The sequence below is a fragment of the Dendrobates tinctorius genome, unplaced genomic scaffold (genome assembly GCF_039654945.1).
Source record: "Dendrobates tinctorius isolate UK_male_01 unplaced genomic scaffold, ASM3965494v1 ptg000051l, whole genome shotgun sequence".
NCBI classification, from domain to species: domain Eukaryota; kingdom Metazoa; phylum Chordata; class Amphibia; order Anura; family Dendrobatidae; genus Dendrobates; species Dendrobates tinctorius.
In genome coordinates this window covers 7,248,237-7,270,990 of record NW_027361719.1, presented here as the reverse complement: position 1 = coordinate 7,270,990, position 22,754 = coordinate 7,248,237, and the positions used below count along the sequence as shown (strand labels likewise).

Here is a 22,754-nt window from a genome sequence, read left to right as displayed (position 1 = left end):
GATTTGAGATTTGCTCTGCAAGAGTTCCAGGAGGACAAACCTGAGCGTTGCCCCAGTGGAAAGTTGTATGTTCCTGACCAGTGGAAGAAGAGAGTGATGTCTGAAGTTCATTGCTCTGCATTGGCTGGTCATCCGGGTATTTTTGGTACTAGAGATCTGGTGAGTCGCCCTTTTTGGTGGCCCACCTTGTCTCATGATGTCAGGAATTTTGTGCAGTCCTGTGGGACTTGCTCCCGGTCTAAATCTTGTTCTCACTCTAGTGGGTTGTTGATGCCTTTGCCGGTCCCCAGGAGGCCATGGACCCATATTTCAATGGATTTCATCTCTGATATGCCGGTCTCTCAAAGAATGACTGTTATTTGGGTGATTTGTGATAGGTTCTCTAAGATGGTTCATCTTGTACCACTCCCTAAGTTGCCATCTTCCTCTGAGTTGGTGCCCCTGTTTTTGCAACAGGTGGTTCGCTTGCACGGGATTCCTGAGAACATTGTATCTGACAGAGGAGTTAAATTTGTGTTTAAATTTTGGAGGACGTTCTGTTCCAAGTTGGGAATTCAGTTGTCCTTCTCCTCTGCTTTTCACCCTCAGACCAATGGGCAGACAGAGAGAACAAACCAGACCTTGGAGTCGTATTTGAGATGTTTTATTTCCGCTGATCAGGATGATTGGCTTTCATTTTTGCCCTTGGCCGAATTTGCTTTAAATCATAGAGCTAGTTCTGCCACTTTGATGTCACCTTTTTTTTGTAACTTTGGGTTTCATCCTCGATTTTCTTCAGGGCAGGTGGAGCCCTCTGCCTGCCCAGGTGTTGACACTGTGGTGGAGAGAATGCACCAGATCTGGGACCAAGTGGTGGATAAGTTATCTCTCTCCAAGGAAAAGGCCCAGCGGTTTTCCAATCGACATAGGACCATTGGTCCCCAGTTTAAGATTGGTGATATGGTGTGGTTATCATCAAAAAATATTGCTATGAAGGTGGCTTCTCCTAAGTTTAAGCCTAGATTTATTGGACCTTACAAGATTTTGGAGATTATTAATCCTGTCTCTTTTCGTTTGGCTCTTCCTGTCACATTTAAGATCCATAATGTGTTCCATAAGTCCTTGTTGAAGAGGTTTGTTGAGCCAGTTGTGCCTAAGGTGGCACCTCCGGACCCTGTATTGGTTGAAGGTAACTTGGAATATGAGGTAGAGAAAATTCTGGATTCCCGTCTGGCTAGACGGAGACTCCAGTATTTGGTTAAGTGGAAGGGTTATGGTCAGGAGGATAATTCCTGGGTCTCTGCCTCTGATATTCATGCCAAAAGATTGGTGCGTGCCTTTCATCGGGCTCACCCTGATCGCCCTGGTAGCGTTGTTGAGGGTTCGGTGACCCCTCCTCAAGGGGGGGTACTGTTGTGAGTTCATTTTCCCCTCCGTCACTGAGGCCTGGTGAACTCCCTATTCTAGTGAAGGAAGGTAGTGAGCCTGATTATCAGGCACCTGGGACTAATGAAGACGATTGGCTGAGTGGAGTCACTGACTGGATTTAAGGCAGCCTACGCCCTTTCTGCCCTGCGGGTGATTTTCTCTGTGGACTCTTGGACACCAGTCTGATTCCTGCTCTCCTAAAGCTAAGTTTTCTGTTTTGCCTTTTTGCATCTAAGATTTGTTTTTGTTTTTCTTGCTTTTTGGATTCTGCCACTCCCTGCTGGAGTGTGCAGTGTTCCGTGAGCTCTGTCTTCTGAAAGTCCCTGAGTGCTGATTTAGTTTTTGAAGCTTAGTTGCTTCAGGGCCATTTCTATATCAGCTTGTTGGCTTTTGTCTCTGATAGGGTTTTGGCAGATTGCAGACAGCAGCCTTCCTATCCGTTCCTATCTAGGTAGTTTTTGGGCCCCGTCTTTGCTCAGCCTGTCTTTCTGTCTGTGTAAGTGTTTTCATCTTGCTTCACCGTCATTATATGTGGGGGGCTGCCTATTGCTTTGGGGTCTGCTCTGGGGCAGTTAGATTTCCCCTTTCCTTCTTTAGGCCTATGTATCTCTCCGGCTGTGATCGAGGGGTCTAGGTCATCGTAGGAACCCCCCACGGCTACTGCTAGTTGTGTTGATAGGTTCAGGGGTCTGCAATCTGATAGTTGCCAACTTCTCTGGTTTTCTGGACTTAGCTAGCATTTCTGTTTTTGCCTCCTACGGTGACTCAATCATAACAGAGCTGCACTTTAACCCCCAAAATGCTGCAATCGAACACAATCGCAGCATGCCTGTAGCAGGCAGAGGGTTGACAGCCCTCTGCCTTTGGATCAGAGACCCCGCGGAGTGACACGGGCTCCCAATCGCTGCCATGGTAACACAATGTTGTCATGATGACATCCGGGTTACTAGAGCTAAGAAACTTCCTGTCATGCGCAGTGCATGATCAGGAAGTCCCGGATCAGTGTGCAGTAAGTACAGCGCTGACAGCTTATATGGCATGCAGAGGCTGCTTCATCTCTCCATGCTATAGAAGCTGTCAGCATGCAAAACATGATTGTCCCATAGTGGGACAAAGTGTAAAAGATAGAATAAAGTAAAAAAAAAAATTTAAATGTAGAACTATTTAAAAAAATAAAAATAAATAATAGAATAATTATTGATTTTTTTATCACTAAATAAATATTTGAATGAAAAAAAAATCTAAACAATAAAAGTGCACATATTTGGTATCGCCGTATCTGTAATGACCCGACCTATAAAACTGTCCCACAAGTTAACCTTTTTACGGAACACCATAAAAAAACAAGGCAAAAAACAATGCTTTATCACCATACCGCCAAACAAAAAGTGGAATAGCATGCAATCAAAAAGACAGATATAAATGAACATGGTACCACTGAAAATGTCACCTTGTCCTGCAAAAAACAAGCCCCCTTACAGTTTCATCACCATAAAAATTAAAAAAGTTATAGCTCTCAGAATAAAGCGATGCAAAAATAATTATTTTTTATACAAAATAGTTATTGTATAAAAGAGCCAAAACATAAAAAAATGATATAAATGAGATATCTCTGCAATCGTACTAACCCGAAGAATAAAACTGCTTTATCAATTTTACCACACGCGGAACGAAATAAACACTTTCCCCCAAAAGAAATTCATGGTTTTTTTCCATTCTGCCTCCCAAAAATTGGAATAAAAAGTGATCAAAAAATGTCATGTTCCTGAAAATTGTACTTTTAAAAATGTCAACTCGTCCCACAAAAAAGAAGACCTCACATGACTCTGTGGGCCAAAATATGGAAAAATTATAGCTCTCAAAATATGGTGATGCAAAAACTGAACCCCTGACGAAGACTGACGCAGGGGTGGGCGCATCCATGGGACCCTCTGCACAATTTCTGGGTAATGATTAATCTGGCGATTTACATATGTTGATCATGATTTGAGCACATAGTGATTATTATTGTAATCTATGCACTCTATATTTGCTATTTTGCACACTGGCATTATTTTTGTTCATTGCACATAATAATAATAATCTTTGCATAGTGCATTTTTCAATCAATTTCTATTTTAATTTTTTCATTTGGCTGCCTTTTGATAATTGTTAATCAACTTATTTATTCAATATTTCACCTACTCAACATCTTATTAAATTGTGCAGTTCCATTTTGTCCCTTGTGCTGTGCCCCATTCTTCCTCTGGTGTTCCCCACTTTTACCATTCACTTCAAATGTTGGACTTTCTGTCGTTTTTTTCTCTGTTTTTAAAGTATGTTCACCAATCATGTTCAATGATTATGTCCATGTGAGCACAAAGCACAATCATAAACCCATAGTGGTTTGATTCACCCACGAGCCACGGCTATTTACCTTATGTGCTCCATACCTATGAGGTTTTCTCTCAAAAACTATTTTTTGCAATAAAAAGCGTCTTTTAGTGTGTGACAGCAGTCAAACAGAAAAACCCGCTATAACACCTCTTTCACACGTCCTGATATTTCCGGTACCGGAGATGTCAGTGTCCGTGTGTGTAATTCTTGCGGCACAGTGTGGCATGCATGTGCCGCATTAGTACCACAAGAACGGATGCCAGGGAAGAAGCATTACAGTAAGCGCCGTTCCCCGGCGCCGGGTGTTGAATACGGCTCTCATCATTCTCCCCTGCTCTGCCGGCGATCGGCACAAGCAGGAGAGAATGATGAGAGCCGTGTTCAGCACTCGGTGCCGGGTAACAGCACTTACTACAACGCTTCTTCCTCGGTGCCGTTGCGTGTCACATGGATGACATCCATGAGTGTTATGGGTATGCACGTGTGCTGGATGTTTTGTGGCCCGTGCTGATATTACAAAAAGGACATGTCAGCAAGTTTTGCCCACGGACACACAGTCCGTGGAAACACGCTGACATGTGCACAGACCCATTCACTTGAATAGGCAACTAGCGCTCCGTTCCTCCCTTGTCTCTCCGCATGGCTGCCCAATGGTATAAAATTCTGTGACACACCCATGGTGTCAATATAATCACTGCACCCCTAGATGAATTCATTGAGAGATGTAGTTCGTAAAATGGGGTCACTTATGGGGGGTTCTGCTGTTTTGGCACCTCATGGGCTCTCCCAGTGGGTCATGGCACCTGCAAATCATAACAGTAAAATCTGGCGCTCCTTCCCTTCTGAGCACTGCCATGTGATCAAAGAGTGGTTTAACCCCACATATGGGTATCAACATACTCAGGACAAATTGCACAACAAGTTTTGGGGTCCAATTTCTCCTTTTACCCTTGGGAAAATAAAAAATTGGGGGCAAAAATATCATTTTTGGGGAAAAAATATGTGTCACGATCCATTTTTGGATTTGTGGCAGCTCTGGTTCCACTCAGTTTAAACTTTTTTTTCTTTTGGACCATCGGGGGTTAATGTAAGTTTTTCCCCACTGGCAACCTGTTGTTACTGCAGTGCTGCTGGGTCAGCTGATGTATGTGGTGACCACTCCCACCATCCTTTATAGAGTCACCTGATGCATCAGCTGACTGTTGGTTATGCAGGTCCTTTCTGGAGACCAGCCTAGCAGAAGCAGCTCTCTGGTGCCTGCCATGTTTGTTGCTAAGAGTCCTGTTGCTGTTGATATCTGTGGTGTGGAGCTTTGCAGCGGTGCACATAAGCTAAGTGTGGTGTTTTTCTCCTAGTCCCTTTTGGTGTTTGTCACTTTCCCTTGTGTGTACTATCTGCAGTGGTAAAGGCTAGTGCTCCTTTTCCGGCCAGTGTATTAGCCAGGGCATCGACAGGTGACCCTAGGGATTAGATTCCTGACGGTGGCAAGGGAAAGGACCTGCATAGAGTGTTAGGGGAGTGCAGGGACAGGCTCAGGCTGAGCTCAGGTGGTGACCGGGATTCCCTATCGCTAGGGTCTTCATTTCGCTTTTTCCATTCCGCTGTGTGTGAGTTGCGCCGTCAATTGACCGACCACCTGTTGGGGTTGAGTCACACTGTGACATTATGATTTTTTATTTTTATGGCTCTCATTTATAAACTTCTGTCAAGCACTTGGGGGTTCAAAGTGCTCAACACACATCTAGATAAGTTCATTGGGGGTCTAGTTTCCAAAATGGTGTCACTTGTGGGGGTTTCCACTGTTTAGGCACATCAGGGGCTTGTGAGCAGGTTGCGGGATGTAGTGACAGACAGGAGGCAGAGCAAGGGTTAACAATTTTTAATAAACAGGGGAATACTCCATGCAGGGAGGTTCACAGTTAATCAGGGGATTAAACAGTGCAATTTGCAAAGGATATTCTTAGTTAAAGAATAAAGGATCAGGTAACGGCAGTTCCAGTGATTAGCAAGTCAGTAGTCCTTAAGACTATGAAGTCAATAGCGCTGGCAACGGCGGGCACGGTGTTTTTTCCAATGGGGTCCAGTGGGCATCAAAGCCCTGTCTTCTGGCAGCAGCGGTCAGTCTCCGGTACCTTCCGCTGTCCCTAGTCCATATGCTGCAGTGGCTGGCAAGGTTGCGGGCCACAGTCCTGCACAAGCCCAACGTGGCTCGTCAAATATACACTGGCAAAGTCAGGGAGCAGGTGTCCCATACCCGGTCCCTCTTATGTGGCACATGTGCTGTATTCACGGACACGGAGCATACGGCACAATTTTCTCTGGTAGTGGACGCTGGCCTGCACGATGCTGATGCTCCCTGGATGGAGCACTCTTTTCTCTGGACTGCTGAACACACGACTCCCCTGAGCGCAGCAGTCTCTATGCAGACGGCGGGGGACTCTCCCAATGTGTCCTGTCACAGCGTCAGTACTCGGTGGGGAGGACAGGGTGCACCGCTCACCTGACTGTGCTCTGCCCCGGATTGGCGCCAAGCTCCCCTCTGCTGCGCGCACTAGCTCCTTTATATTCCCCCACCCCCCACTTTCAGGAGGACGGTCCAACTCGCTATTGCTTCCCCCAGGAAACAGGGGATGCAGCCTCAACAGTTCCGGACCCAGCACGCAGGTACCTGTGGTACGGTCGTACCCCTTACAGGCTCTCCAAATGTGACATTGCGTCCGATCTTAATTCCAGCCAATTTTGCGTTGAAAGAGTTAAACAGCGCTCCTTCCCTTCCGAGCTCTGCCATGCGCCCAAACAGTGGTTTACCTGCATATACGGAGTATCAGCATACTCAGGAGAAATTGTACAACAACTTTTGGGGTCTAATTTCTCCTGTTACCCTTGGTAAAATAAAAAAAAAAAAAGGACCTGAAGCAAATTGTTAGTGAAAAAAAGTTAAATGTTCATTTTTTTTAAACATTCCAAAAATTCCTGTGAAGCACCTGAAGGGTTAGTAAACTTCTTGAATGTTGTTTTCAGCACCTTAAGGGGTGCAGTTTTTAGAATGGTGTCACTTTTGGGTATTTTCTATCATATAGACCCCTCAAAGTGACTTCAAATGTGATGTGGTCCCTAAAAAAATGGTGTTGTAAAAATGAGAAATCGCTGTTTAACTTTTAACCCTTATAACTTCCTAACCAAAAAAATTTGGTTCCAAAATTGTGCTGATGTAAAGTTAACATGTGGGAAATGTTACTTATTAAGTATTTTATGTGACATATCTCTGTGATTTAAGGGCATGAAAATTCAAAGCTGGAAAATTACAAAATTTGAAAATTTTTGTTTTTTTCACAAATAAACGCAGGTAATATCAAAGAAATTTTACGCTATCATGAAGTACAATATGTCACGAGAAAACAATGTCAGAATCACCGGGATCAATGGAAGCATTCCAGAGTTATTACCTCATAAAGGGACAATGGTCAGAATTGTAAAAATTGGTCTGGTCATTAACATGCAAACCACCCTTGGGGGTAAAAGGGTTAAAGTGAGTTTACAGTCCTCATTATATTGTGCAGTCTATTGACATATTTGCTTGAAAGGACATTTTTTTCTTCTTTTTCTTATTGCTTCTTATTTAAAGAGGACCTTTCACCAATTTGAGAATGTTAAACTGGCCACATTATAGAATAGTGGCTGCAGACCTGAGTAAAATGTAGTTAATATATTTTTTTTAAATTTGTCTGCTGATTAACTTATAAAGTTTAGGTTACAATTTATTATAGTTCATCTGGGCATTGCCAGAGAGTCTTTTCTGGAGCCATGTACTTCTTTTCCTGCATGATGTTGACCAATTATAAGTCAGCAGTGTCATGCAAGGGAGAAAAGAACAGGCCCTCCTTTCCTCATTGATCTCTGTAGCTACTGTATTTAAATATAGTTGAGTTATGTATCACTACAAACACTTCCAGATCTCATCTCATGGCAGTCAGTAGGGTGACAGCTGACAGTACTGCGAGATAAGGTCTGGAAGTGTATGTTTTGTTCCATAACTCAGCTTAGCTGAATCTCTACACAGTAACTGCAGAGATCAGTGAGAAGGCCGTGTTCTTTTCTCCCCTGCATGATACTGCCGGTTTATTATTGGACATTCTCATGCAGAGGAAGAATTATATGCCCCCAAAGAAGAAACACCCACTTGAAATTAGCATAAATTATATTCTAAACTGTACACCCTAAAATCTCCATAATAGAGAGGAGAAATTCAAAAATAAAAACTATGATTTACTTTGCCCTGCAGCTGCTATTCCATGATGTGGCCAGTTTAACAGGCTCAAACGGGTGAAACGCCCTCTTTAATGATGAAAAATCCTGCAACTGGCAACTATTTACATTTATGTCAAAGATAAAAAAAAATTAGAAAACCTAAGTGACACACATTGACATGAGAGGAACTTAGAATTGCATGTTTATTTACGTTATAAACACATTTTTGAGATTTCGTAGCAGCTGCCTCTTCATCATTTTAGTTGGCATTGATATTCTGAAACAAAGAAAAGAATATAATAAGTTGCCCAGTAGTAACCAAATGAATATACAAATAAAACTTTCCCATTGTATAGCAAGATCTTTTTTTTTTCTCAAAGGTTAAGGCTGTTTATCAGCAGCCAAACAAGCTATTCAAACACATATGTGTTATCTATCCTAGAATGGTGGACTGGAGGAATGTTCCAACCATTGGTTATCATGACTGTCCAACAAAATTGCGCAAAATTGTCCTTTGGTGTCCCCAACCCCAAGGTTTTGGTTTACAAATCCAGGGAAAATGCATGATCAGCAGGTTATCTTTTTATATCCCAGGAAAACTGATTTAGAATATGTGCACACAACATCTTTTTCAGGTAGATTGCGCCTGGAAACTGCTTCAATAAACACTAAAAATTCTTACATCATGAGTGGCGTTACTAATCCGAGTCTAGACAGAGGGGTGATGCGGCTCCATTGAGGTGAGCCAGTGGTGCACAAAAAAATGGCATCTTGAACCTAGCTGGTGCCCTTTGTGACTACAGAAGTCACACATAGCTAAGACTAGCCATGTTGGGCAGTACTCAGTGCTGAAATCATTGAAAACCTGTAGACATTACATAAAGGCTCATATAGATTTCAATATAGTGCCACTCTTCCTCCATGCACTGCTGTATAGGCTTTGTCAGATGCCCTATTGTGAGGATGTAGTTACAACCCGGGCCACGCCACCTCGACTTACTCACCTCGCTTCAGCATCCTGGCAGGTCTCTGGAGGAGGGGCGCGCCGCTCAGTGTCCTTGCTTCCGGTTTCACGGTCGGTCTCTGGATCCGGTGACTTGCGCGCAATCCGTCCTCGGCTTAGGCTGCGGTCGCACGCGTCTCTGGCCTCTTATTCTAAATGAAGCTATTGACCCGGAAGTCTTTCCTGACCTGCAGCAGCCACTAGTATATCAGGTTGCTTCCTGCTAGGGGAGGCGCCTGATTTTCACTTTGCTTCCCTGCTAGGCCAGCTAGGTTCCTGCATGGTCACTCTTTGTATTCAGGTCCCCGCGTTCTTCCGAGTATGCGCTCTGTGCCCTCCTGTACCCAGCGTGCCCCCGTATTCACCCTGCTAGACAAAGTCTCTCGCGCCTCCTTCGAGCCGGCCACCTGGTACCAGCAGTCATTCATCCCCCTGGGACTGCCCCTGATGCACCCTGTATAGGGGGTGGTCCTCACTAGGTCAGCTCACCCAGGATGGGTTGGTATCATGGCCCAGAAGGTCCACTCCAGGAGTCATTACAGCTGTCCTCCTTTTGAAGCAATGTTACTCAAGAAGTATACCTCAGCATTGTATGGTATGTGATGGGCGTATGTAATACAAAAAAACAGAACCTTTGAATGCCTGTCTATCAAATTAGTGGTATACAGGGTCAGCAAAGACCCCATGTTCCTGTATTGTAACCTGTTATGGTATAGAACAAAAAGGAACGTATAATACATGAGTTCATGAGGCCTATATTTACATTGATAAAACCTCCACAAGGCACCATGAATGTCCAAGCTAGAAATTATTGATTGGATTCATGAACTATAAGACTTTTATTGTAAATTGTAGACTTACATCAAAGATCCATCCAATGTAGGCAGAAACCCTGGTGAAGACTGTTGGTTTAAGGTAGACATTGCATCCAAGAGACGACACAAAACTGGTCACACCATGAACTTCATAATAACCACTTCCTACTTGGCAATTGAGGGGGCCGCCAGAGTCGCCCTAAAATTACACAGTGAAGTTAACATTACTCAGATGATTGAAGTGTATCTTTTGTTAACATTTTTTTTCATTCAACTGTAATACCTATAAATATTGTATATGTTAGCAGAAACTGTCATCTTCCTTACCATCCAGCAGCATGTAGTTTCCCTTTCCTTGCCTGTGTGTGAATAGTCAGAAACAACTTCATGCACGTGTGAGAGGGGAGAACTAGCTATTGTATCTATATATTGCTCTACATAAGTATTCACAGCCCAAAATTATATATATCTCATGTATTGGTTATCTGAACTTCAACTAAGATGTAGTATTAGATACTGGTTGTTGAATATTTACTATGATATTGAACACTGACAACATATCACTGATGGAGCAGATACCATGTTCAGTGTTGGTGAGTGGGTGCATGTTGCTCCCCCTGACATACCGCTACTTTATTAGAAGTCCCTGCTGCTAGATAGTGAAACTCAAAAGCGGCAGGGCAAAATCTTGCTTCTGGTCTCCTTGCTTACGCATGTGCTTTACTAGCATGCGTGGTGCAGCAGTGTGATCAGTGGGAAGCGGTGGCATCTACAAAATGGCCCACTCATCCATTGAAAAATAGATACATTAGACAAACGTTTTTAGAAAGAAAATTGTATTGTATTGTGACTTTTTGGATGAGTTGCCACTTTATGCATGGAGTCATTATGGCAATATGGATATTTTTGGGAACAATCCTAGGATCCCAAGCTTTTCCTTCTGAAAATAATGTATTTGGTTAACATAGTTTCTTAGAGAAACCTGGCATGTCCCCCATGCCCTCCAACCCACCAGCACTTGTGTATTTGTTGCTTAATTAACGATACCTTCCTAACCAGCCCTTAAAGCCGGAGACATACTTGCGATTTTAAAATCGGTCCAATTTTGTTGCTGCAAAGTAAGATGAATGTATTGCGAGTGTCATGCAAGTGTCATGCATTTTTATGCAAGTAGAATCCGATTTTTCACACCTAGCATCCGATTTACATTTGATTGCTACCCGATTGCAATGCGATATTAACATGAGCTTTTACATAGAGCAATTCTATGTCATTTACACATCATTTTCAAACAAAATATTCTTCAAAACACGCACACACAAATATAGATAGATAGATAGATAGATACAGGGAGAGATAAAAAGCCGACAATTCATCTGCCGAGTACAGTAAAATCACATCGAGACCCGACAGGATAGAAGAGATGGATTACATATAGTATATACACATAGAATAGATAGATATGCAGATGTCTATGATGACATTTTTTTTCAGAAAAATAATCATTTAATAATTAAATACATGTACAGTAAGCTGCACACACACTGTACTAATTGTATTTGTCACATACATCTGTATATCTACCTATTCTGCATGTATTTACTGTGTGTAAACAATTTCTTCTATCCTGTCAGCTCCTGCTGTGATTTTACAGTACACGGCAGATGAATTGCTGGCTTTCAAAGGATAACGGTGTATAAAAATTGGACAGCACTCACATGGTCCGAGTGCTGTGCAATTTTTTTATCGCGCCCATTGAGTTCTATTGCTGAATGCGATCCGATTTTTGATTAGAATCGCAGCATGCTGCAATTTTTTTCCAGTCTGATCATGATCTGATCTGGAAAAAAAATTGCAGATGAACACACAATAGAATAACATTGGTCCGAATGCAACCTGATTCTTAATCAGATTGCATTCGTCCGATTTCATCGCAAGTGGGAATGAGCCTTTATAGTTATTATCACATAAATGCATGTTTTAAAAAAGTTTACATAAAGTTATCTTTTCCTATGCTAATTAGGCCTTTGACTAGTTGATGGGGCGCTTTTTTCCCCAGACTAGCCAGCCCTGACAGCATGTTATCTGCATCTCTCGTTCCTGTATTCCCACCATGACTGTCTGTATCTGCTGTACTCCGGGCCGTTCCACCTATCAGTCCCTTGGGGGTCAGCTGCCGCGCGCCCGTGGTCTGTCCTGGAGTGCCACCTGATGTCCATCAGGAGCCAAACCTAACCCCACCATCAGGGGCTCTAGTAAGGTCAGGTTCTCACCTAGTCATGCCCTTCTCCCACCAGTCAGTGTGTAACCAAAATTGCTCCTTTGGCTGCCACACAGGTCTCTTCTACTTTTCTTTACTTTATTACATATTAGTTGTACTTTTTGTCTTCAGCCTACCTGAATTGGGATTGTTTCTATTTATCCTTATGCCTTATTCTGGCTAGATTCTTTATCCAGAAATTTGTTTGCCTCATTCCAATTTTGGTTACATACTGACCCTTGATACAGCAGACATCTGCTTTAGTGATATACTATTTTCACCTAATAGAAAAAAATTCCCTTCATATTTTTATTTGCATTGTATTATATTAGCATGGTAGGACTTTGTTCCAACTTCTTTATTTATTTCTGTGAAGCATATTCTTGGGAAGTGTGGTTAACTATATTGACACTATTGCTTTTCGCCCATAGTAAATATTCCCTTCAATCATTACTTGGTGACACTCTGACTTTTGGTTTCCAGACAATTGCTCCGCTCCTCTCTCCATTTTTTGCTGCAATAATAGGAGGACTGGTCTTGTCGATATATAGTGGTCTTTGTCACTGGCCTGCATAATCCAACACGTTGAATGTCAGGAGCTACATTTGTTATGTCTCTCTCATTTTTGTCTTGACTGGGATGTATCTCACCACATCAAGCTCATTGTGTACCACTCTGATCCACATGAATTCCTCTAAGTGATCCTCATAGGATCATTTAATTGGTCGGTGACTCTGCGCCTTTAAAATGCTTATTGTTATTGTTGAGATTATACAATTGTTTTTTCTTACTTTATATATTAGATTTCTCCACTGTAGATATTTTACAAGGAATGGACAGTCAGTGTGATACCGACTCACCATCCGGTATCATTTCCCCTTTAATCAAACCATGGTTGCGATCAGGGCCGGCCCTAGGCGAAACTATTTTGTTGTGCCCCTACTATTCTTGGCAGTAGATGAAAACTTGGGATATAAATTTAGGAGCAAAATAAACCACAACAACAATGATCAATTAACTCTCTCCTAACTCTTTAATCTTCTGAGAAGTTGTATAGGACAAATATATACAAAGTAATCAATAACACAAAACAAAAACGACCATAGGTAATTAAAATTTTTGCTTCCTTGCCTTTTTTTTTTTTAAAAGGATGACACTAAGTCACCGAGATTAATTTGTTTAGCAACTTCAGATTCTATCGAAATTGTTGCCAACCCAACCAACCTCTCTTGCGTCATATTTGCCCTTAAATATGTACACTTTTCTTTCCATCCCTAAAACTTTTTGCCTTTTGAAAAGATTTTTTATAATTTTTTCTATTTTTTCTCTGGCGCCCCCTTTGGGTCGGTGCCCTAGGCGGCCGCCTAGTTCGCCTATACGTTCGGGCCGGCCCTGGTTGCGATATAGATAACCAGTGGAGTGATGTTTGGCTGACACATGCGCAGTAAGCGTTGTTTGCGTCTCTTGTTGCCAATGTGATCCGAAGACCGGATATCTGCTCTCGGCTTTTTTTCATAAATCGGAAGTGCGTCACTTTTACTTTGTAACGCACACAGACAGATAGCAATGACGGTACTCTGTCAGGCTTATGGTATGCAGTTTTGCACATTTTTCCTTCTTACTCTGCTAATGAATAAGAGACACAAACGCGTTGGGAGTGCTTCTGAAGGGGGACAGCCACCCGCTTGCAAAAAAAGGACAATTAAAAGATGTACTAAATCCATTTCCTTGCTAGAATATGCCGTTATATGGGAAATGGTTTAATGTTAACTTGTGCACTAAATACAAGTAACCTGTTGTTATTTTACCATTTCAATTTCTATGGGAGTTGATACTGCTACTATTTGTATGATGATACAATAAACATGATACATTTTTCTCTAGAAGCTCCTTATCAATTTGCATCATTGACCTAGTTGTATCTAGCATGATCTAGAGGTTACGGTACCTATATTTTTTGTGGTTGTGATAACTGGAGTTTAGCGAGTTTGTCAATATTCGTTTCAGATTACGATCGGCGGGGAATATTGCTTTTGCAATATTCACCAAACATAGCCAATCGTAATTGCAATCAATGGAAGTAGAAATGAGCGAATATGTTCGGAAACGATCGTCAAACATACATTTGGCACTAATACGGTACCAATATGGCGTGAATGTGGCAAATTCGGATCTGGTGATCGGTTTCCGAACATATTCACTCAACTCCAGTGATAAGATTAACCAATGCATAAACTGAGGTAGCCACTTACATTTGCATGCTGGGTATATGGACTTAATATTGTATAACATATAACCCATCTTTTTAAATTATGTACTCATAACTGTGTGCAGAGACATTGAAAGGCATGTTTAGATGAGTAAGCTGTGGGTAATACGGGGTGAGGCCACTAGATGAGCAGCGAGGCTGCACTTATCAGACCTACTAATAAGGTGATATTCATCTGAGAAGTGGATCTGACCCTATACATTAATCCAATCTCATATTGATTGGATCTCTGAGAGGCACCAGAGAATACCATCAGGGAAATCTGGCTGAATAGTTATATCATTTGATATACTTGTTTGTTTGTCCATGCACTTCCCACATTTTGTTTTTCTGTTGGATTGTGTGATCTATTGTTTTAGATTAATCATAATAAAAATTACTTTTTAACCTGAATGGCAAATATCAATAGACTTTCTTGTGGGGTAATACACCTTTGCTATCTACACATGTTTCTAAGTACCATTTCGGAGTACAACATATTGATCGCTTTTAATTTTGTTTTTTGGGAGGCGTGAAAATCTTTAAAGGTGAGGGAATTTTTTTCTTTACTTCTAAACTGGGAAAAATAGTTTTTTTTTTTCAAATATTCTTATTTTTAATAACCTTCATTGCCTGTTGATGTGTAATGTACCTGTACATCACGTCAGGTAGAGGCTAACTAGGGGAAATAATAACACCCAGTTATAAACTTATTCTTAAGTTTTGAACAGCAATAACATAAAAAAGGTGCAGTACTGAGTTCTCCAATTGCTCAAGAATTGTTATTTCACAGTAAATACATGCCTTCACTAGAAAATTATTATTATACATTTATATGGCGCCATTTATTCCATGGCGCTTTACATGTGAAAAGGGGAAATATAGACAGGTACAATAAACATGTGTTAAACAAGAGACACACAAGTACAGAAGGAGAGAGGACCCTGCCCGCGAGGGCTCACAGTCTACAGGATAGGCATCAGGATAGACATCAGTCTGAGTTAACAATTTTTACTGTGAAATATGCATTTGTTATGATATGAATATATGTCATGATTGTAAAACATTAATATACATAATAAAAAAATGAAATATCTTACAAAGCATCCAGAGTGGATTCCATTGCCTCCAGCACACACCATGGTGTTCTTGACTGTGCTCCCCCAGTAGGAGTAGGAAGAGCAAACTTCATGTGACACCACAGGCAGTGGGGCCTGCTGAAGGATGGGTGCAACAGATCCATATGCTGTAATACAAAGATTAATTCTAGCAATTGTCCATAAGGCTGACAGCCCCACACTGATACACTGCAACTAACACAGCAACTGTATGACCGGAGCCAAGAGGAGCCATGCTGCATACATTTTCATTATATAAGTTAGAGCTGGATAAGACTACTCAATCTCATTAACCATCTCTTGCAGATACAACTTAACAACTTAAGCTTTGGACCAAACTTACTGTCAGTTGCGCCCCATCCAGTAACAACGCACGGATGATCATTGGGAAGGATAGCACCGTCACCGGGTAGATAGGCAAGCTGGACAACTTGATTAAGAACTGCATGAGCAGCCAAACGGAGCACTGCAATATCAAAGCTACAAGGAAAATATGACAGAGATGCTTAGACCCGGTGAGCTTATGTATGTGCCACTGACATGAAAGAATAATATAGAGAGATGTTCATGAATTCATATGACAAGTTTATCTTTTAAAGGGTATTAGAGAGAACAAGAAGATCTGCAATCTTGGACCTAATTCTTACCAACAAGGAGGAAATAGTTGAGGAAGTAAAGGTAGCCGGGAATTTAGGATCCAGCGATCATGCTATCCTTGATTTTGGATTACAAGAGGCGGAAGACCAGCAAGGATTCAGACTTTAAGGTTGGACTTCAGAAAGACAGATTTTAATGGACTCAGAAAGAGGGTAGGAAAGGTCCAAGGGCTGGATGTTCTAAAGGACAGAAATGTCCAAGAAAGATGGGAGATTTTGCAAAATCAAATTCTCACTGCTCAATCAGTAATAATCCCGAAAAGAAGGATGAATTGGAAGCACTTAAAGAGACCAGGATGGATGAACACAGACCTTAATCACTTGTTAAAAAGGAAACAAATGGAAATCAAATGGAAATATGGGGGCATATGTAAAGAATATAACACAGGGCAAGTGTTAGAACAGCTAAAGTCAGTAGTGAAGTAAGGCTTGCAAGGGAGACCAAAAGCAGTACAAAAGGCTTTTGGAGGTATGTCAAAAGCAAAAGAAAAGTCAAAGATGCTACAGGATTTTTACAGGATGAAAAGGGTGAAGTGATTAAAAATAATGTTCAGAAGGAATTTTAGATTATATTTTTAGATTTTTAGATAATATTTTTTTAAAGACGTTCTGAATAAACTGGAATTTTACCTTCATTCAGTCTTCACGCTGGAGATTTTTCACCTTTTTTTCCTTCACTATCTACTACACCCTTGATCAAGTTGCCTCCGTGCGTGTCCGACTACTAGATTCCTACAGAGACTGGTGAGCTGACTTTTCCTTTCCCCACATTCCTTGTTCTTCTCCATGTTATTGTATGGGGTAGTGCACAAGTCTGACTTTTTCTTTAGGGTAAAGTTTAGTGTGCACACTGTTGAGAAGTGAGGTGATGGAGGAATAAGCTGTGAAGGCCTTGGTAGTAGTAGATCAAAATTCACCACACTCATGAGTTCATGGTGAAAAATATTGCACTGCAGCAAGGCATGAGAGCGCCACTATTCAGGGCCAACAGACCAGCTAGTCAGCCAACAATCCTCGCTACATCCACCATTCAGCAAACTCTTTGTGGATCTCTCAGGGAAATTCTCCCCCCTTCTCCTTTCATTATTATGATACCTTGCTCCTCTACCTTCAGAAAACAGTGACTTAATGATTAAGACCTGGGACGGGTCAAAATGTCATAATTTAGTTCTAGTCTATCTTTTGTATCACCATTTGACCTGCTCCCTTGAATATTGTCTTTGTTCACTGGCTTTTGACTTAGACAGAGCTAGTCAGTAGAAAAAAATCGCTGCATGCCCAAGTTTGATTTGATATTCGCAAGTCAATGAGTATGTGGAAAATCTTGGACTTCACTCCGATTACATCTGAGTGCAATCTGATTTCCATAGACTGACAGAATAGAGAAGATGGAGCCTTTTTTTTTCTATCTTCTCCACATCCCAGAGAATCGGATCACATTATGATCTCACTTGGATCAGAGTTTGATCAGTATCATTTGCATAATTGACTCGATTCTCTCAGATGAGAGAATCTATGGTCGTGTGCACCCAGCCTTTAAATGTATAGGTTGATTACTCATCTAAGCTTGACATTATCCATACCCAGCAGCCAGATTGTTTGCGTCCCATCTGGAATGGTAGATGACTTTATCCACACCAATAACCTGCTCAGTACCGTCACTTTGGTACAGATTGTGATCTCCAAGACCCACACGAAAAGTTGCTGACCTATTAGATAAATATGGGTAAAAAAAATGGTTCAAAAATTGATACTTGACACAAAGTGGCTTATAAAGGGATATTTAAAGCAACAAAACTCACCAGTCTACACAGTGAGCAGCTGTCAACACCCAGTTAGTACGGATCAGGCTGCCTCCACAGGTGTGGTACCAATAACCACCAGAAAGATACTGCAGACTAACCTTATGAGAAATATATGGATATAGAAAGTCATCACATTATCTAAATATCATACTCTTTGGCATTGCAGCCAGTTTTAGCCTTTATGGCAAATCATTTTTGTTTTTTTTCATTTTTTATTGTCGAGTTCCATGAACCATAACTATTTTTTTGGCAACATAGTCGTACAAGGGATTGTTATTTGTGGGATGAGTCGTGTTTGTCAGTGACATCATTTTGGGGTATATTGTATCTAACTGTTTAACAAACTTTTCTTAAGTCTTCATTGGATGGAATATACCATAGACAAAACAGCATATCTGCCAGTTATTTTTTTGCTTTTTAAATTTTTCACTATTTGTTGTGCTGCTTTGTGCAATCTTAATAACCTCAAAAAAGATGAAATGCAAGCTGATAAATAGTAAAGTCATTTTTATTCCATTATAAAACAGAAAAGACACAAATTACACACATAACTGTATTGAAACCTGGTACATATAAAATAATGCATAAATAGTAGCAAAACTCCTGTAGTATATAAATATCATGGGTATATCGAAATGTATAATTAAATATTAAAGGTCCTATGCCCTACACATGCATATATAAGCAAATTTTAATTGGTAAGTATAGCACTCCGTTTTTATCTTTTTTGTAGCCACAAATTATGCAGCCACAGGGATTCGAACATAATATACGAGCACACCCAGATGTTTGGACATCATCCTAGCATGCTCAGATAAGACGTTATCCGAGCACGACTAACTCCTTATCCATGAGACAGTACAGTCCATAGGGTAGCTTACTTAAATGAAATGTGATTTTAGATTTAATTTCCTAATTATGACTTTTTTGGGCGGAGGAAAACTATTTCAATTGTCACCTTAGGAGGAAGAAACGGCCTTTAGTGTTTACAGCCTACCACAACCTTCTTCCATTGGGTTATTAATATGCAGTATATTTTGTTTGCTTACATATAGTCATTATATTCCGCAGTGCTTTACAGACATCACTGATCCTATTGGGACTCACAATATAAATTGCCTATCAGTATGTCAGAGTGACCTTCTATGTTATAAACTTAAATTCAGTGATAGAATAGACACTTACCTGCCAAGGCCAACTGTTCTTAACAACATCCGTTCCTCCTACAACGCGTCCATTTTGGTCTGCAAAGTCTTCATCACATTGACCTGAGAAAATAGAGATTTTCTACACTTACTTTTGACTCAGCTTAAATATTGTGTCAATGAAAAAGAACCAACATAAAGCAATTCCAGGACTACGCAGCCTTTAAGGTATATCTTCTATAAAATTTCCAATATATTGTGATCAAAGATGTGAAGCTATTAGATGCTGTTTCAATGTAGACAACAGACATAGTTCTAAAACTTCTCATCTCTATCAGTCTACACATACAAAGATGATTTGAATTTGACATTGAATTATTTCCTTTGTGAACTCTGAAAAAATACAGAGTTACCTTAACTTTACATCTAACTGTCGTCGAAAACGAGATATTCCAATGCATTGTGTTATATAACAATATTTTTTTCAGATGTGTTCCGGGCAGAATCCATCTGATAAAGACGTTTAGAGCACATACTCTAAGAATGATCAGAAGTGGGGACAAGATCAAGAATGGGCGCAGTAAAAACGTATTTACGGTACTAATTTACTAGTCATGCCAGACTTTGCAGCCGTCATAAACACCTGTACCATAAAAAAAACAGATTCCCACCTAAACTAATTTACTAAAGATAAAGTATTATGGCAGATATACTGGAATGATGAATACTACTGTTGCCCCTTATCTGCCCTTAGATCAATGACGGTTAAACCTTCAGCCCCATTAGTGGCAACGGATGTGCCACCTTATACCTCGTGTAGCATGCAATACATGTGTGTCCACCGTGAACAGTTCCACTCATTGCTCAGACTGGCATTGCGCTGAGGGCAGTGGTGGCAGAAGTCAAGCTTTGCAAGCCTTTCACAGCATGTAAGACAGGAATCTAATGAATTATCAATGTAAAATCCACATCTATAAATAGCCAGTAAGTGTTAGACTGGATAATACTAATCTATAACAGCACCTTGAGAATTTGACTATGTTAAGAAGATTAAAGGGGTTTTTCCACAAAGTTCATTTTAATCAATAGATCTTAGAATAATAATAATTTCCACATTTGGATGTGTTAAATGTTCCTGTTCTGTGTTATAAATGTGCCCCTACTGTGTAATGGCTGTGTCTAACCGTGCAGAGACATGGTCTGATCACACCACAGCTCCTGGGCAGGGGGGAAGTAAAGAGTATCTAGTGGGGAAAGAAAGGATTTAGTCAGCCACCAATTGTGCAAGTTCTCCCACTTAAAAAGATGAGAGAGGCCTGTAATTGACATCAAAGGTAGACCACAACTATGAGAGTCAAAATGAGAAAACAAATCCAGAAAACCACCTTGTCTGATTTGGCAAGATTTGTTTTGCAAATTAGGGTGGAAAATAAGTATTTGGTCACCTAAAAACATGCAACTTCTTTAAGAGGCTCTTCTGTCCTCCACACATTACCTGTAGTAATGACACCTGTTTGAACTTGTTATCAGTATAAAAGACACCTGTCCACAACCTCAAACATTCACACTCCAAACTCCACTATGGTGAAAACCAAAGAGCTGTCGAAGGACACCAGAAACAAGTGGGAGAACATGCACAATTGGTGGTTGACTAAATACTTTTTTTCCTCACTCTACAGACATTACAGCAGGGGATCACAAATATCTTTCTTTGATGTAATTTTTTTTAAAAAATAAGGAGGGAAAAGCGTTATCATACAAAAAGAATCAGCTGTGATCCGCAGCTCTCTTGCTTCCTCCCCTGCCCAGGAGCTGTGGTATGATCAGACCTGATTCCTGCATGGTCAGACACAGCCATTACACAGCAGGGGCACATTTATAAGATTATCTCAGAACAGGAACACTTTTTCTAAACACATCCTATTGTGGAAATTATTATTATTCAAAGGTATATTAATTAAAATTAATATTAAATTTAAATTTGTTCGTGGAAAAACCCATTTAAGTTTTTCTGCTTTGTATAATACCACAAAAGAAATCTTACCAAGCAGGACAAGAGAAGCTAGTAACAGCAGACGAAACATTTTGTGGCTTGTATCTGTAAAATGCTGTATGTTATAGGAGAGCCTGTATTTATAAGGTGGTAGCTCTATATTATAACTAATGAGAACGTTTGCAGGTGTCCCTAATGGTGTATTTGATCTTTGACTGTTACTTTTTTTAGATCATCTCACAAACCTTGAGAAACATGAAAAATGTTAGGAACAGTATACATAGAAGCAGTGAGAAATGACTGTATACATAGCTAGCTGCCATATTAAACTCGTTTACCTACTTTGGCTGACTATTTTGTCTAAAGAACTTCGATTTGTAACCTGTATAAAGAAAATCAATACAAGATTCTCATGTTTTGGTATCATACTTCAGAACTCCTAAATAAAATGAATCCCAAATTCTGAATGTTTGCTTTGGCTATGGGTCCCCAGTTGCTACTTTACCACTAATCTTCTGGTCATGTGCTAATTTAGATTCTGGGAAATAGTCAAGTCCTTTGTTTGAGTGTCTTCCTTTACCATATCTCTTATTTGGTTAGTCTTGCTGTTTACTTCCCCTTTAAGTAATCTGGGAGCACGTTGCGTGTTTGCTGTTTCTTTTACCCTTGTCTGTTTCACTCTATAGGCCCCGTCACGCTAGCGAGATCGCTGATTTTGTGACGCCACAGCGATCTCGCCAGCGAGATCTCTGTGTGTGACGGGGATCAGCGACCGGCCCCCTTGCCAGGTATTGCTGATCATGCTCGATCGGACTGGACCATTTTTTGATCGCTGGTCTCCCGCTGGCCAGCGCGCATTGCTGCATGTGGCAGTGCGAGACCAGCGATCAGCGACGCTGGTTTCTAATGTAAACATCGGGTATCCAGGAGCCGCGGCTCTTGGATACCCGCTGTTTACCTTGGAAACCGGCGTACTGGTTTCCAAGGTAAACAGCGGGTATCCAGGAGCAGCACGGCTCTTAGATACCCAATGTTTACCTTGGAAACCAGCATGTACACCGGTTTCCAAGGTAAACAGCGGGTATCCAAGAGCCGCGGCTCCTGGATACCCGATGTTTACATTAGAAACCAGCTTGCTCGCTGGTCCTGATCGCTGGAGGGGCTGTCTATGTGACAGCTCACCAGCGATCAGCCTAACGATGTCCCAGCGATCCCATCCATGTCGGATCGTTGTTGGGATCGCTGGGACATCGTTATGTGTAACGGGGCCTTATGTCTTTATGTTGGTGCAGGAATAATGTTCCTTCTTGTCATCACATTAGTAAGTTCATTCTCAGGCTAAAACAGAGATGGGAACGTGATCGATGCATGGGGTGAAAGAACCTGTCTAGGGATGCTAGGACGTTTAGTGTTGCGCAGGGCAAGTCAAAGAGGTGCCCCATTTTAATTTTTCCCTAGTGGCTGACAGAAGGTAACTGTAATGCATAGTTTTATTAAGGTGATCTGCCCAGCTACATAATGTAGGGACAGACATAGTTAAGGTTTGGTACTAGCACGTAATGGGAGGGACAAGTCCCAGTATAAAAAGGATTGCTTCCTGATAGATAGTCAGATAGGGAAGTACTTTAACCAAGATCAAGTTCAAGTGCAGTGGGCTCTTAGTGCTTCAAGAAAATATTA

The 22,754-nt window shown here is 41.0% G+C and overlaps 1 protein-coding gene across 1 annotated transcript; it reads right to left on the bottom strand.

The window, feature by feature from the left end:
* Positions 1-8,216: 8,216 nt before the first annotated feature.
* Positions 8,217-21,166, bottom strand: LOC141091386 (chymotrypsin-like elastase family member 1). The gene is made up of 8 exons (XM_073576941.1): positions 21,126-21,166; positions 19,122-19,204; positions 17,934-18,034; positions 17,715-17,840; positions 15,819-15,955; positions 15,458-15,603; positions 9,896-10,048; positions 8,217-8,308 (listed from the first exon to the last, which is right to left on the bottom strand). The coding sequence occupies exons 1-8, from the start codon at positions 21,163-21,165 to the stop codon at positions 8,291-8,293; spliced, it is 804 nt and encodes a 267-aa protein (XP_073433042.1). The 5' UTR covers position 21,166; the 3' UTR covers positions 8,217-8,290.
* Positions 21,167-22,754: the final 1,588 nt, after the last annotated feature.